This window comes from Dryobates pubescens, chromosome 19, assembly GCF_014839835.1.
Source record: "Dryobates pubescens isolate bDryPub1 chromosome 19, bDryPub1.pri, whole genome shotgun sequence".
Taxonomy (NCBI): domain Eukaryota; kingdom Metazoa; phylum Chordata; class Aves; order Piciformes; family Picidae; genus Dryobates; species Dryobates pubescens.
In genome coordinates, this window is record NC_071630.1 from 3,744,037 (window position 1) to 3,758,436 (window position 14,400).

The 14,400-nt window shown below is 42.9% G+C and overlaps 1 protein-coding gene across 1 annotated transcript; it reads left to right on the top strand.

The window, feature by feature from the left end:
• The first annotated feature begins 436 nt into the window (after positions 1-436).
• GPATCH1 (G-patch domain containing 1) lies at positions 437-14,040 on the top strand. The gene is made up of 20 exons (XM_054170111.1): positions 437-520; positions 1,570-1,704; positions 1,975-2,060; positions 2,480-2,640; positions 2,942-3,039; positions 3,203-3,261; positions 3,565-3,810; positions 4,567-4,714; positions 5,467-5,546; positions 6,627-6,831; positions 7,362-7,649; positions 7,990-8,171; positions 8,457-8,584; positions 8,847-8,980; positions 9,320-9,489; positions 10,119-10,323; positions 11,339-11,449; positions 11,922-12,037; positions 12,547-12,692; positions 13,798-14,040. Exons 1-20 carry the CDS (start codon positions 442-444, stop codon positions 13,817-13,819), a joined length of 2,799 nt encoding a protein of 932 aa, XP_054026086.1. The 5' UTR covers positions 437-441; the 3' UTR covers positions 13,820-14,040.
• The last annotated feature ends 360 nt before the right edge of the window (positions 14,041-14,400 follow it).

Genomic DNA, 14,400 nt, shown 5'->3' on the forward strand with positions numbered 1-14,400 from the left:
AGCACTGTATTTTTGCTGCCCTTCTCTTCAGTCCTGTGGTGTTTTGCGGGGGCGTCTGATGTGGCACACTGCTGTCCCGAGCTTGGGTGGTCCGGTGGCCATCGATTATCAGGGGTGCGCCGTGCTCCGTCGGCTTTCATTGCTCAAAACACCGAGCAAGATTTCCAGCCCCCTGTCTGGAGCAGCACACGACGCTATTTTCCACGTGCCCTCACAGAGCTCCCCAGGCCGAAACGGTTGGCTCGAGTCAACGAACACGATTGGGATTGTGCCCTCTGGAACCGAGGCCGGTACCGCCGGAGGTCTCCCCGCTGGGGCAGCCGCGCCGCTCCTCGCGGGTCGCGGCCTCCGCGCCAGGCCGGGCCAGGCCGCCAGGGGGCGGTCCGCTCCGCCTCCCTACCTCAGGCAGCTTTGTCCCGCGTGAGCCACCGTCGCGGCAAGATGGCGGCGGCGGAGTCCAGTGACGGTGAGGAGGAAGATCTGGTGAGCTACGGGACCGCGCTGCAGCCCCTGCAGGAAGGTAAGGGACTCCCGGAGAGCGCACCTGCACTTCCTCGGTACCTCCGTCAGGCGCTTGCGGCGGGCAGTGGGGAGCAGCACGGACCGGGAGGGAGCCCGATGTGAGGCGTTGGGACCGGAATGTCACGCAGGACCCGTTCGGTGCGGTCTGGGGTTGATGTCTGCCTCCCGAGGGCCTTCACTGCAGGAAAACTGTGGCGGGTGAGCCTAGTGCAGACCTGCTTTCGCCTTTTCTTGGCACCGTGGAGCGTAGGGGTTGCCTTGGCAGCCAGCCGCGCCGGCCTGCGAGAGTGACCACGGAGTAAAACGATCTGGGGACGGAAGGCAAGGCTGCCCGCCGCCGGCGTTCCAGCCTGCTTCGTGGGCCTGGGGTACGGCAGCGCTCCTGTCTGCCCGCGCTCCTCTCCGTGGAGCTGGGCGCCTGTCTTTGTGTTCAAACCCCGAGCCTTTAAACAAACAAACAAACAAAGAAACAAAACCACAAACAAGTGGCAAGTTAAAATATAGCAGCGGAAGCGACTGCAGCTATAGCAGTGTGAGAGCTCCACGCTTCATATTCGTGAGACAGACTCCACACCGCCAAGGATTTCTGAACAATTGTGACTCCTGAGTCTCTGCCACTTAATTCCTAAAAATACTGTTAAACAGATGCAAATGCTGATGTCAAAGACGATGGTTTTTGTGGTTTGTTTCGGGTTTGGACACGTACGATGTGGTGTAATTTTTCAAGAAAGTTTCTTAAGCCCAGTCAGATATTTTGCATACTTAGCAACTAAAGGTGTGCTTTCACAGGCAAGAAAATGTTCTTGGAACTAGTTAGGGTTCAGGATTTCTATTTGAACGCTTAATGCTTTTATTTCAGCAGTGTGCTTCAATAGTGTATGTGCGTACTTTAAGTTGGGTGGGAATAAATGTAAACTGCTGATGCTTTCCGCTTCCCGGTGGGTGCCATGTTGATCCAGTTATTAACTGCAAGGAAGAAATGGTGTCTGGAGCAAGGGGAGAGTCTGTTCTGTAAGCAGCATTGTGACCTGGTTTCTCCATCTGCAGGTGAACGCATTAGAAAGCCAGTTCCTCTTCAGGAGCAGACTGTTCGGGACGCAAAGGGACGATACCAGCGTTTCCATGGAGCGTTCACTGGTGGCTTCTCTGCTGGTTACTTTAACACTGTTGGCACAAAGGAAGGTTAGATATTTTTCTGTCTAATTGATTACCATAATCTAAAGGTAGTGAAAACAGCTGCCAGTAAGTGTTTTTCCCCTCCTATTCATTACACTGTAAATAGTTGAAATGGTGTTGTTGAAGTTGTTCCCCTTGAGTGTTTGGGTCTGCAGTTTTATAGAGGTTCACTTGATGTACCCTTGAGATGTAAGGTAAAAACATTTGAATGTAGTTTAGTTTCAGAAATGAGTATGTTGGGGTTTACAGTACCTTACTTACATACTTTCTTTAAAGGATGGACTCCTTCAGCTTTTGTGTCATCACGGCAGAAGAGAGCAGACAGAACCATTCTTGGACCAGAAGACTTCATGGATGAAGAGGTAAATTTAGAAAGGAATACAAATCTTTTGGAAGTACTTGCGGAGTTTTCAGGCAATTAAATCTTCTAAGGAACTTAAACAGTGAATACAGAAGTCAGTATCTTTAAAATTAGTTCTTCTGTACAGTGTTACACTGCTAGGTCCTATAGGATGTTCCACAGATTCACTTAAGAAGCATCTGTAGTCCCAATGTTTAAAGCAAACCTCCAGAAGTCAACCCTTTCGCTGCTTCTGTCAGAAAAATACAAATACTTTCTGGAAGCTATTTAAAATATGAACCCTTCAACTGCATAAATGGCTCAACAGATTTAGGCAATGTGGGGGTCCCGTACCAATTTCTTTCCTTTGCCATCACAGTGAGTAACATTTGAGGGGAACATGTTTTTAATCTGAATTGTTCCTTTTTGTCCATTTTCCAGGATCTTAGTGAGTTTGGGATAGCACCAAAAGATATTACAACCACAGAGGATTTTGCATCCAAAGCTAAAGACAGAATAAAGGAGAAAGCGAGGCAGGTTGCAGGAGCAGTCGCCAGCATCCCAGGAACCACAGCATTTGATGATTTAATAGGACCATCAAAGTAGGTACATTTAAACAAGAGGTAACCAAACAATTGCCTTCACTTACAAGTGCTGTATTGGTTAGACAGGTAACATTTGTAGTCCTTGAAAGAGACTAGAGGATCTGCAGTGTTAAACTCACCTGGATCTTTGTTTCCTGTGTTCAGACATTCATAGACTGGGATGTGGAACATATGCAAATGTTGATCCATTCAGATCAGATTTTGGAGTATAACAGTGGAATTTGGAAGGGTGTATGTGTATATTGTTTCTCACCATTAAAGATGTAATTTGAGGTAATGTTTTTCCTTTTGTTCTTAGAATAACAGTTGGTGTTGAGCTGTTACGAAAGATGGGCTGGAAGGAGGGACAGGGAATTGGACCGCGCATCAAAAGAAAGCCACGCAGGCAGAAACCTGGTAAGGGCAGCGAAGCTGCTGAGCTTGGGAGCAGAAAGCTGTCATTGGTAAACTGAGCAGAAAGTTCCTTTAAGAGCCTCCTTTTATTTGGCCTATTTCTTGTAATCCTGGAGAAACTGAACAAAGAGCTGTTGCTTAATCTGATGCTGTTGTTACTCTACAGATCCTACAGTGAAAGTGTATGGCTGTGCCTTGCCACCTGGACTCTCTGAGGGTTCTGAGGTATGGAACAGGCAAAAGCTGGTCATTGACTTGGGTCAGAATGTGTGCTAATACCTTTAGCAACCTTATCAGATGTCTTTGAACAGGATTTTAACTTTCATCTTTGTGTTTAGTTACAAGTATTCACACATTATGCTTACTGTGAAAAAAGATGTTAATGTGACTATATGTGCAGTGCTTACCTATTTTCATCTATAATTTAAGCAATGTAAACTTGCCTGGGCTCGTGGTGACTCACTGTTGTGAAAGCTCAACAGACAAAACTTTGGGTCATATTTACTGCTGTCTTTTCTTTTGTACAAGGGTGAAGAAGATGAGTACCAGCCAGAGAATGTGACATTCGCACCAAAAGATGTAATGCCTGTAGATCTGACTCCAAAGGAGAACGTCCATGGGCTTGGCTATAAGGGTTTGGACCCCTCACAAGCTTTGTTTGGTGCATCTGGAAGAGAACACCTCAATCTCTTTGCTGGTAGTTCTGAAGACACGAGCAATTTGCTTGGTGATCTGAGACACAGTAAGGGAAGGAAGCTGGGCATAACGGGTCAGGTAAGGACAGTTTTCAATTCACTTCATTGTCAGCACAGTGAAATCTCAATCATTTTTTACTTCTGTGGAAGGCACCTAGTCATTGTGGGGTTATTACAGGAAATATGAAGTATGATTTGAGGGAAGAGGAATGTTTTGTGGTTTTACTTTATGAAGATGTGGGCAAATTCTTGCACCTCCTAAATGCCTTCCCTCATAGATCCCGATAAAGATAACTGTTAAGTGTTGGGTGGAGAAAATGCTGGTGTTCCTTTGATGAGAGCTGATAATCAGTGTCTTTGCATCCTGGAATTGTTGAATTTGTCAGCTGCAGAGGTTTTGCTTCCTTCCATGGTGTTTGTAGTTCATAAGGAGAAACACTGTCAGTTTATTTTCCTGGGATTTATCCCTGTTTATTTTCATTGCCAACTGACAATGTCTTCCTTTAGAGAGATTAGCCTGCTCTAGTCAGACTGCAGATGTTGTGGGGTTAGGCTCTGTCCTCATCCTGTACAGACCAAACTGGCTGTTCCTCCCTGCCATGGCAGTGAAATACCTTTGCTTTTGTGTTCAGTGAGCTTTGTTTGCTGGATTTTTTCACTAGTTGGTGGCACTTCTAGGGATACATTTTCCTCCACTCTATATCATACAGTGGGGGACTCCTTATAAATGCATAGATGTTCTCATGGATGTGTTCTAATCTGTGGGTTACAATTCACACATGAGAGGTTGCTACACTTTTGACTTCTCATTATTTTTATTTTAAATATATTTCAGGCTTTTGGTGTAGGAGCTTTAGAGGAGGAAGATGATGATATTTATGCAACTGAAACACTGTCAAGATACGACACAGTTCTAAAAGATGAGGAACCTGGAGATGGCTTGTATGGCTGGACAGCACCTAAGCAGTACAAGTCCAAGAAAAGTAAGAATGGGAGTTCTGTCAAGAGCTTCTGTAATTTGTGTTTGGGGAAAAAAATAACCCAGGTGTAGCCTCTCTTACCCAAATATTTGATTTTCAGAGGGCTGGTGTCTTCTAGCCCAGATACCCAAAATCTCATCTAATCTTCCTTCTATATCGATGTGCCCAAATCTGGAAAGGACTTCCAAAGCCCTCCACTCCTCACAATGTAGATTAAACCCTAAGTTACTTCTTTTTTTAAAGGGCAATAAGTGCTGCTTTGAGGTAAAGCCTTCAGCTACTCTGAAGGGAGCAGATGATGGTGAACAATGCCTGCCAGATATGATCCAGGCCTTGCAGAGACAGGCGTCATTTATAAAGCTGTTCAATATCCTTACATACTCCCCAATATCATTAGCAACTTTTGCCTTGATACCACTCTTTTTAGTGCAGCTTTGAAGTACATGAAGTAGTGCAGTGATTTCTAGAGCACCTGTTGATGTTAGCTGTACACAATTAACAGCTCTTGTGGTGTTCGCTATGCGTGGCAGGGGAACTGCTGCTTCACTCGTAGCCTTGTTCATCCTACAGCAGTCTCTGCTAAGAGGGTTTGTAGCTGCATAATCCAGAACCTATAACTAAATGAGGGGCAGTAAAGACAAAGAAATACAGTTGTGCTCCATAAAATGCATTGCAAAAAGGAAAACGCTGAGAAGCGATGCAGTTTGCCAGACACATGTTCAAAATGTTGACCGCCTTCATGGTGATTTTTGTAGGGTCTGAAAGAGAAGTTAAATACATAGGCAAGATCTTGGATGGCTTTTCCTTGGCATCAGAATCATCAACTCCAAGCAAGGTATGTAGAGAACTGATAGTTTTGTGTTAAGAATGACATCAGCAAGTTGACGTCTGAGCTGTGTTGACTTGACTGCTGCTCAGTGGGTCTTATGTTCTTGGAAAGAAAAGTTCTGGTTAGCAATAAACATTGCCAAATGAGAAAAATTGCAGCCTTGGAGGCTCTTGAATGGAAAGCTGAAATGTGTCACACTACTGGATGAATTTAAAATTTGCTTAGGTACTGGCTTTGAGCAAATGCCTTCCATACTCTCTGGTGTTATTTTATATAAAGAACTACTTTTATTTAAACGGGAAATGAAAAAATAGGCAGCTTTTTCCTCCAGACCTTTTAGATGTAGTATTCTGTTTTCTGTACAAATCAGGCCTGTTTTGGTGACAAATTGTGAGCCCTCTTGCCAGGCTTGCATCATATATACTTGCATAAATGAGAAAGGCAAACAGACTTGTAGGACATGGGCCTCCTTCCAGTGAGGAACAAGGAATGGGTATTTGTGTGGTGCATAAAATTGCAGTGTATGGGAGACACATGGGTAACCTTTGAAGTCACAGCTTGAATGACTGGAGTGGAGGAAAAGGACTTTGAAAGCCATTAAAATACAGTAAGCACAGAAGTACTCACTAGTATAATGAATTGGTTAAATCATGTGACCTCTGTTTAACCCCCCGCCCCCTTAATTATTAAGCAACACCAACAACATTTTTTCAGCTGAAAGCTGTGCATTTTCAGACTCTTGGTAACCTTGCTGGGGCATGATGTACATCTTTGCTTGGTTTTGGTGATCATGGCATCCTGTCATCGAATCCTGGGATGCTTTGGGCTGGAAGGGGCCTGTAGAGGTCTGGCCTCCACACAGTCAGCTGGGGCCATTGCGGTGATGGTGTAAGGGTTTATTCCCTAAATTTGTGTTGCAGTGCCACTTACTGACAGGGTCTGAAAGAATCAGCAGCTTATAATACCTGTTTCCTGCTGCTAAGACACAAGTTACATTGAGGTGGCTTTTCCTGAAGCACATTTGTGAGCATTAAACACAAAGTTGTGTCTCTCAGTGGTTTCTTGTCTTGTCACCCCCCTGCCAAGACTTACCCACCACCTGACCTGCCACGGAGTTACAGACCAGTCCATTACTTTCGCCCTGTGATAGCAGCTGGAAGTCAAAGCCACCACTTACAGAAGGCACTAGAGGAGTCAACTGGAAAGCTGGAGAGTGATGTGACACAACAAAGCAGGCATACTTTGAATGCCTCCCAGAGGAGAGAACGACTGGGAGAGACTGGTCTCAAAGGTATTGCTTGGTCTCCTGCTTGTTTATAGAACAGTAAAAATTCAGTCTAGCCATGAACACTCTTTTCTAATCTGAAAATACTACATCTACTTGGACTAGCCAGAATACCTGGTCAGTGTTCAGTTTCAGCAGAGGGATTGTTGGTGTGTCTGTCCTTTCATTTACTTCATTCTTGTAAGGGTGAAATGTGTGGGATTACGTTTCATTAGGAGTTGGGTTTTTTTCTTTTTTTGTGGTCTTATGAATTTGGAACATACTAGGTTCATTAAAAAGGTAATTTCTAAATGTTGTTCCCATTTCTATCTACAACAGAAAAAGCTGACTAAAGTTTACAAGGTAATATGTGTGTGGTGAATGGCATAAAAGATGCAAGAAAGTCCAGTTTCTTACCTGTTGTCTGTGCCATTACACTCTCTCTTGATGCTCAAGAGCATTTTCTCTGAGTGCATGTGTATAGGGCTTTCTGCCTCCACTCAAGGAGTTGTAATAATTTTTCTATTCATCTCTTACTGGTTTGGTTTTGGCTTTAGGTCCAGCTCCTTCTGTTTTGGAATATCTGTCTGAGAAAGACAGAGAAAGACTCAAAGAAGTGAAGCAAGCATCTGAACAACAGACAAAAGCAAAAGCGTTGCCTCAGCAGGCCCAAACCAGCAGGTTCCAGCCAGCATCCGCGGAGGATGCTGCTCACAAGTGGCAAATGTTGTTGGGAGGACAGCTAGCAAATGCTGGTTCTAGTGACTTCAAACCATTTGCCAGAGATCCAGAAAAACAAAGAAGATATGAAAGCTTTGTGAAAAGTCTTAAACAAGGAGAAAAAGGTAACTGAAGAGATCAATTCTGACAGCTAGTTTTTCTCTGAAAAAGATGTTTCTCTATTTTATTTTTTACTGTCTTTGGCTTTTTGTTTAATATATGAAGCATTTTGAACATTCCCTAGAGGGCAATGACTAAGGAGTAGGCATTACAAATAAAATTGTTTTAAATCTCTGTCTTGCACTTGGGAAATGCTGCTGCTCTTGATGCCTCGAATCTGCCTCTGCTTAACGCGAGTGCTCAAGCAAACACCCCAGCAAGTGTCCTCTGTTACCTGCTGCTGGGAAGCCATCAGGCCTAGGTAGGCTGTAGTCTCTGCTAAGCATTTCTCTCCTTACCTTACAGTAGAGAAGTTGGACCATTACTTAGACCCGAGCATGACAGAATGGGAGCGAGGAAGAGAACAAGAGGAGTTCTTCCGTGCAGCAATGCTTTACAAATCCTCAAATTCAACACTGTCATCCAGGTTTACTCGAGCCAAATATGAAGATGATGTTGACCAAGTTGAAGTTCCTCGGGATGAAGAGGTGTGTGCTGCTTGCAGACCTCTTGTACATGGGAGCTGCAGCTGCTGCCTTAACCCTGACCTTCACAAGTCATTTCCTTTTAAACTCTTGAGCACAGGATGTCAGCGTTTTGTGGCCCTTCTGTTTAGCAACCTTTTGAAGACACTCACTCAATACAAAGCAGTGATTTGTTAAACTGCTCTTAAATATTTATGTTTCTGTCCTGCTCTTAAGTCTGGCAGCAAATGATAATAGTCAAGTAAGTTTTTACTTACTTAGCAGCTGTAAATGTTCTATGTTTTTCAGAATGATATCGATGATAAGGAAACTGCTGTGAAGATGAAGATGTTTGGCAAACTCACAAGAGACACTTTCGAATGGCACCCTGAAAAGTTGTTGTGCAGAAGATTTAATGTTCCTGATCCATATCCCAAGTAAGATGATTGATACTTTTTGAAAACTGTGGCTTGTTCATTTGCTTGTGCAAAGTCTGGCTTGATGTTCTCGTTCTGTCTTGTAACAGACACAATACAGAACTGCCTGATAGTTGTATGTGACCTATCAAACGTGGTGACCTCTGGCAATACAGCACCCATTTTAAGGACTAACGTGGGTGTTTCAGCTTGTTGTAGGTAATTTGAGGCCTTTTCTGTGCTGTAAACAACAATCAACAAACACTTTTTAATTTCCCTCTAGTTCTTCCATTGCTGGGTTACCAAAAGTGAAACGGGACAAGTATTCTGTGTTTAATTTCTTAACTCTGCCTGAGCCCACCACACCTGTACCTCCAGCAACAAATGAAAACATCCAACAGAGCAACAGTCTCAACAGTAAGTTTGTTGTTCCTTTGTTCACTTGGCTTTAAGTGAGATACTTGTGTTTAAAAAAGCCCATCTTTGTCATGGAGAACTTCCCCATCGGGTTGCTTGTTTTAGTTTAAAAAACCAAACAATCACAAAGAAAAAATAATAATTCAGTGGCACAGAAACAGAAGTCAGTGATACTATGCTAATTTCTACCTAGAAGACCTTTATAGCTCAGGTATTCATTAGAAAGATTTTTAAAGCATCAAACTGTATTGGAGAGGCAGAGTAATTTAAAGTCAAAGAGGCCATGAAATGCAGCATAATTTGGCATGCAACTCATTTGAATGTTTGGGATGTTTTTAGGACCAAAGAAACCTTCAAGATGGGATATGTCAGATAAAGAGAAGGAAAAAAAAGACTCCATAAGCGAATTCATTAGTCTTGCTAGATCAAAAGCTGATGCTCAGCAGCAGCCACCAGTGCCAGCAAGAGAAGAAGGTGGAACTGGGCCGAGTGAAACTCTTCCTGCTGAGGTGAATTTACAGTGGTACTTGACCTGGAAGGGAACAGCTGTAAACTCTCGCACTAACCTGAAGTAGGTAAACTGAATGCAGAGCAGTCTGCAGAGGAACAAACCAAGACATGAGGTTATGCTTTGAGGTTATAACTCTGAGGTGTGAAAACATTGACAGCAGTATAAGGACAACAAGTGTGACTGTGCTGGAAGAAACAACTTCAGAGGAGAAAAAATGTAGCGAGCGCATCAGTCTGACAGTTGAAATCAGTTCCTTGCGCTCACCTTGCTCTAGAAACACAATGTATTTTTTTCTGCTCTGAATGGAAAAGGGTGAAAGATGATTCCCCCCCCACTTTCTACTTAAGTTTAGTAGTGTATAATTGGCATTTGAATGAATGAATTAGAATTCAAAATACCTAGGGATTTATTTTCACATATTGCACCACCCTGTCCAGGCTATTGACTTAGCTGGGCAGTGTTGCAGAGTTTGACTGTTCTGGACTAGCAGTAGCTAACGTTGTCTGTTTCACAGTTCTTGTGATACTGGAATGTTTTGTAAATACATGTCAGGGTGCTTGAAGCTATTGCTGATCAGAGGCTGGTAGCTTCCATAGTGTTCAAATGCAGTTTATTGTGATGGTGCAGGTAGCTAATGAAGAGAAGAGTCAGGAAGAAGAAAGCAGACCGTCCATGGACTTATTTAAGGCCATCTTTGTGAGTTCCTCAGATGAAAAATCATCTTCCTCTGAAGAGGAGAGTGATGAAGAGCAGCAACCAACTACTTCAGTAACAGATTCAGAACCCACCAAGCCAGCTGCTCCACCAGAGAGTTCTTCATCTAATGCACAAGGTAGTACTTAATGAGTGTTCATTGTTTTAAATACCTTGTAAAAGCTGATGAATCAAATACTCCAGGAGTGCTTTTGTGCAGATCATCTGTCACTGGTGGAGCTGGCCTTGTCATAAAATGTCAGGAGCACAGCACTGAAGAGGGCATTGCATGGAGCGGTGTTACTGATACTGCCTAGGGTCTTTCCTGGACTTCAGAAGCGAACAGGAGCATTCTTGTTGAGCAGTGAGGGAAAACAAGTCATCTAACATTAGAGGTTATTTCACTGAGAAATACAGGGAAACTATTTTTAATGTATGATAAATTGTAAGATGGACTGATAAATCATGAGTCTTGTGGTGGATTATTTGAGAAATTCAGAAATAACTAACTTGCATTTCTTGGATAATGAAATCCACTCTGCAGGTGCTGACATGCCAGGGAAGTGTCATGGTGATGTGATTTTACTGAGATATCAAAACATTGCAGTTACTTGTGTCCCAGTTATAAAAGTCAACAGAATGCTCCTGCAGGGGAGGGAGAAGATGTATCTTTTAGTCTGTAATAAAATTTAATAATCAAGCTGTAAAAAGTTGCCCTCTTTTCAGGATGTCATTAAACAAACCAAATGTACAATCTGCACAGTGCCCTTACTGGCACAGCTGGTTCTGTTAGCATCTGACTTTTAGCATTCATTAACTTCATCCATCTGATGGGGTCTTATACTCTGCAAGTAATGGAAAAGCAGTGCTGTGTTGTAAAGGAAAGCAGACACATACTGGTACTAAGGCAAGCAGTAACTGTATGGTGTGAAAGGTCAGTTCTGAACAAAAAGGAGAAAAGCAGCAGCCCAGTGTGCTGGCCTGTAACATGTACCTGGGCGGCCAGGGCAGCCCACAGCAACAGGGTGCTGAGCCTTTGGCTTTCTTAGACTATTGTAGAAAGTCTCCTTTAATGTTCTTCAGTGCCTCTCAGGGAAAATGTTCCCTTATTTTCCTTTCAGATAAGGAATTGGTTTGGTTTGTTTGTTTCACAGAGAATGTGGCTGCTGCAACTGATCCTGGCATTTCTTTGTTGCCTACTTCAAAGCCTGAACTAGATGCAGCAGAGGAATTTGGACCAAAGTTGCCTCCAGCTTTTTCTTCTGGTAGGTTCTATAGAGTTCTGGTGTGTACATTCCACACATTGAAGTTGTACAGACATTTCTCTCTTAAAAAAAACTCTGGGAGAAGGCACTTTACCTCTTAAATGCCTGTGTTATGTCAAACTGTTATCAGCAAAAGCTTTGTTACCATGCTGTGAGCCTCCAGAAGGAGCCTCTTTGCCTGTGTACCAATTTTGGTGTAGCTCTGTTCAGGCAAGGATAAAAAACTGTAGTATAAATGTAGGGCCAGCTTTGCCAGTTCCTTTAGTAAGAGATGGCAAAGGCATTTCATTACAGTTAGAGGGTTGCAGTTAGCAGTCTTAGACATTTCATTCCCATTTGCAAGCTTAGGGGTTTGGTTTTGTCTTTTAGAAACTCTTCTTTTAGAGGAAAAGCACTGCAGAAGTCAACAACAGTTACCCTTTTTGTCATGTTTTCGGTTGTTCTTTTGTTTTGTCTCTGCTGTATGCTTTAGGCCTTTGGCAACAGGAACCAGTGGTGCCAGAAAGTTTTCCTGGGCCTAGTAAGAAAGAAAAACATAGGAAGAACAGAGAGAAACACAGGACTAAGAGAGAACACAAACACAAAAAGGTAAAGGTAATTTATATGAACAGTTTATTGATTTTTGTGATCTGCCAGTCCACATTTTCTATTATTTTTGCTAGGTTGTAGAAAACAGACTGGGACTAGAACTTCCATCAGTTGAGCTTCTCAGGTGTCTTAAGCCTGAATTTCAGAAGTAGGGTGCTGCTTTTTGCCTATTTGCAGTGTGACTACAGGTACAATATTGTGAGTAGTTTAATGTTGTGTGCTGAAGATGTCAGGCATGTTCTGGGAGCTGCAGGTAATTCATGGCTTGTATACAAATAACAGTAATGAAATGTCTGGTTTGGAGTGGGTTCAGTGCTTAGGATGAAGTGGGTGATTTTGATGTGTATTTTATTTCAGAATGAGCAGTGGAAAAGAGTCATTGTTAAATGTTCTCTTTCAGCTAAGCGTGGAGCCTACACTGAAATCAACTTTTTGCTGTTGTTGCCTGCCAGAGAAAACTAAATCTTTCCCACTGAAATAAAAAACTATTTATCTTTTTATTTTAACAGAAAAAGAAACATAAGAAACAGAAAAACAAGGGAAAACACAAGAACAAAAAATCAGAAAAAGATAGCAGCTCAGACTCTACAGATAGCAGTGACAGCCCCAGTGACATAGACACCCCAGGCCTGTCCCCCAAAGAGCTTCTAAGAAGGTAAACAGAAGTTGAAGCACTCGGAAGCTTTTCCATGACTAACCAAGCCCTCAGCTCAGGAGCTGTCGCTCCAGGGAGCCTGTTTGCAGCAAATATGATCAGGCAGTCTCTTAGGAATATAAAATACTGCTCAGTTTCAGTTAATGTGAGGAATGATTACAAAATTCAGGTGTTTAGAGGCCACCCAGTACAGAGCCCTGCTAGTTAATGGAGACTGATATTTTTGGAAGGTTTTTTTGGATAGCAATTAAAAGTTGACCACGTGCAGGTGATGACTGATTTTTTCTGATGCTTTGTCTACTTTTTGTTACTTGGAACCACTGGAAGCAATGTTGTCTGTACCAGGAAGGTTTGAGTCTGCTTTAGTTTGTTCACAATTAGCAAAAGATTTATCCACATAGATGTACTCTGTGGCATTGATGCTTAAGGTAATTCTGTGCTTGAGCAGGGGGCAGTGAAGCAAGCAGAGCAATGCTGGAGTTGTGCTCGTATCTGCTGCATTGAGACTGTGCTGGTACACTCTTGTAAACCTTGACTTGAACATAGTGCCAGCAGGAAAAAAACCTGTCCTCCATTCCATTTTGCTCACACACTTGAAAGTACAAACAAAAGGAACAAATGTAGTTCAGATTAAGTGCACCCCATCGGGAACAGGCACTGCCCTGGCTCCTGTTCAGCTGAAGGAGAGATCTGAAGGTATTGTTGAAGCACCACATCCAGCTGGCCTAGTGGCAGACTGCTTGGGGTCTAGGTGTCCAGTGGAACGCAGATGTACCACTGGAGGGGCTGGCAGGAAAGGCTCTGCTTTTCACTCCTTTGGAACCGAGTTTCCTTCATGGATCAGCGTGGTGGTGTTAAAAAATCAAGCTATTCCTCCTTAGACTTCTAAAGAGCTAGGAGAAGCTTTTCTGCATGTAGCAGAAAAGACTTGTTTGTGCAAGCAGCTGTGGAGGTCTGTCTCTTTATGTCCCTGAGAGGATGTTTGTATCTTGCTTAGCTCAGGCCTCTCACACCCAGTTTTTAGAAACAGCCCAAGTAATTAAATGTTCTTAATGTTGCACATTACTGTTCAATCTGACCCTTTTCTTTTCTTTCTCCCTTTTAGGTTAAAACAGCTTCAGTATTGAAGAGGTAGCTTGCTTTCTTTGGTGCTGTTAGCCTGATCTCAGACTTCTGATCTCCTCCGTGATGGTAGATCGATCATGTATAGTTTGAAGCACTGTAGATACTGTATTCATATTGAATTTTTTCTAAAGTAAATGTGCACATGTTCATGATGCTTCACATCTTCAAACTGTGTGGATGATGGAATGTTGAAAAGTCCCTTTTCTGGGCAGCTTAAGCTGAAGTACTCTGTTTTAATTAACTTGAAACAAGATATTTTAATAAATGTAAGGATTGCAAATAATTTTTGTAGGACAAGTCAGTGTCCAGGACCCCTAAAATGCTTTCAGTCTGAATTAAATTAGGAAGTTAAAAATGAAGGCAGTGCAAGATTTGTATTGGGTGTAAGTGTTCTTAACAAGTCTAATGCAGAATTTCTCATTGCTGTTTTGCAGTATCTGCCTGTACTGGGAGTTTCCCTATCTCCAAACTGGATGCAGCATTTGCTGTAGCAGATCTAAACCAATAAACTGCCTTTTGGAGACAAGCTACTCAGGCCAGTGTACTAAAGAATCACTACTATAGTCTGTCTGGTGTAGTTACC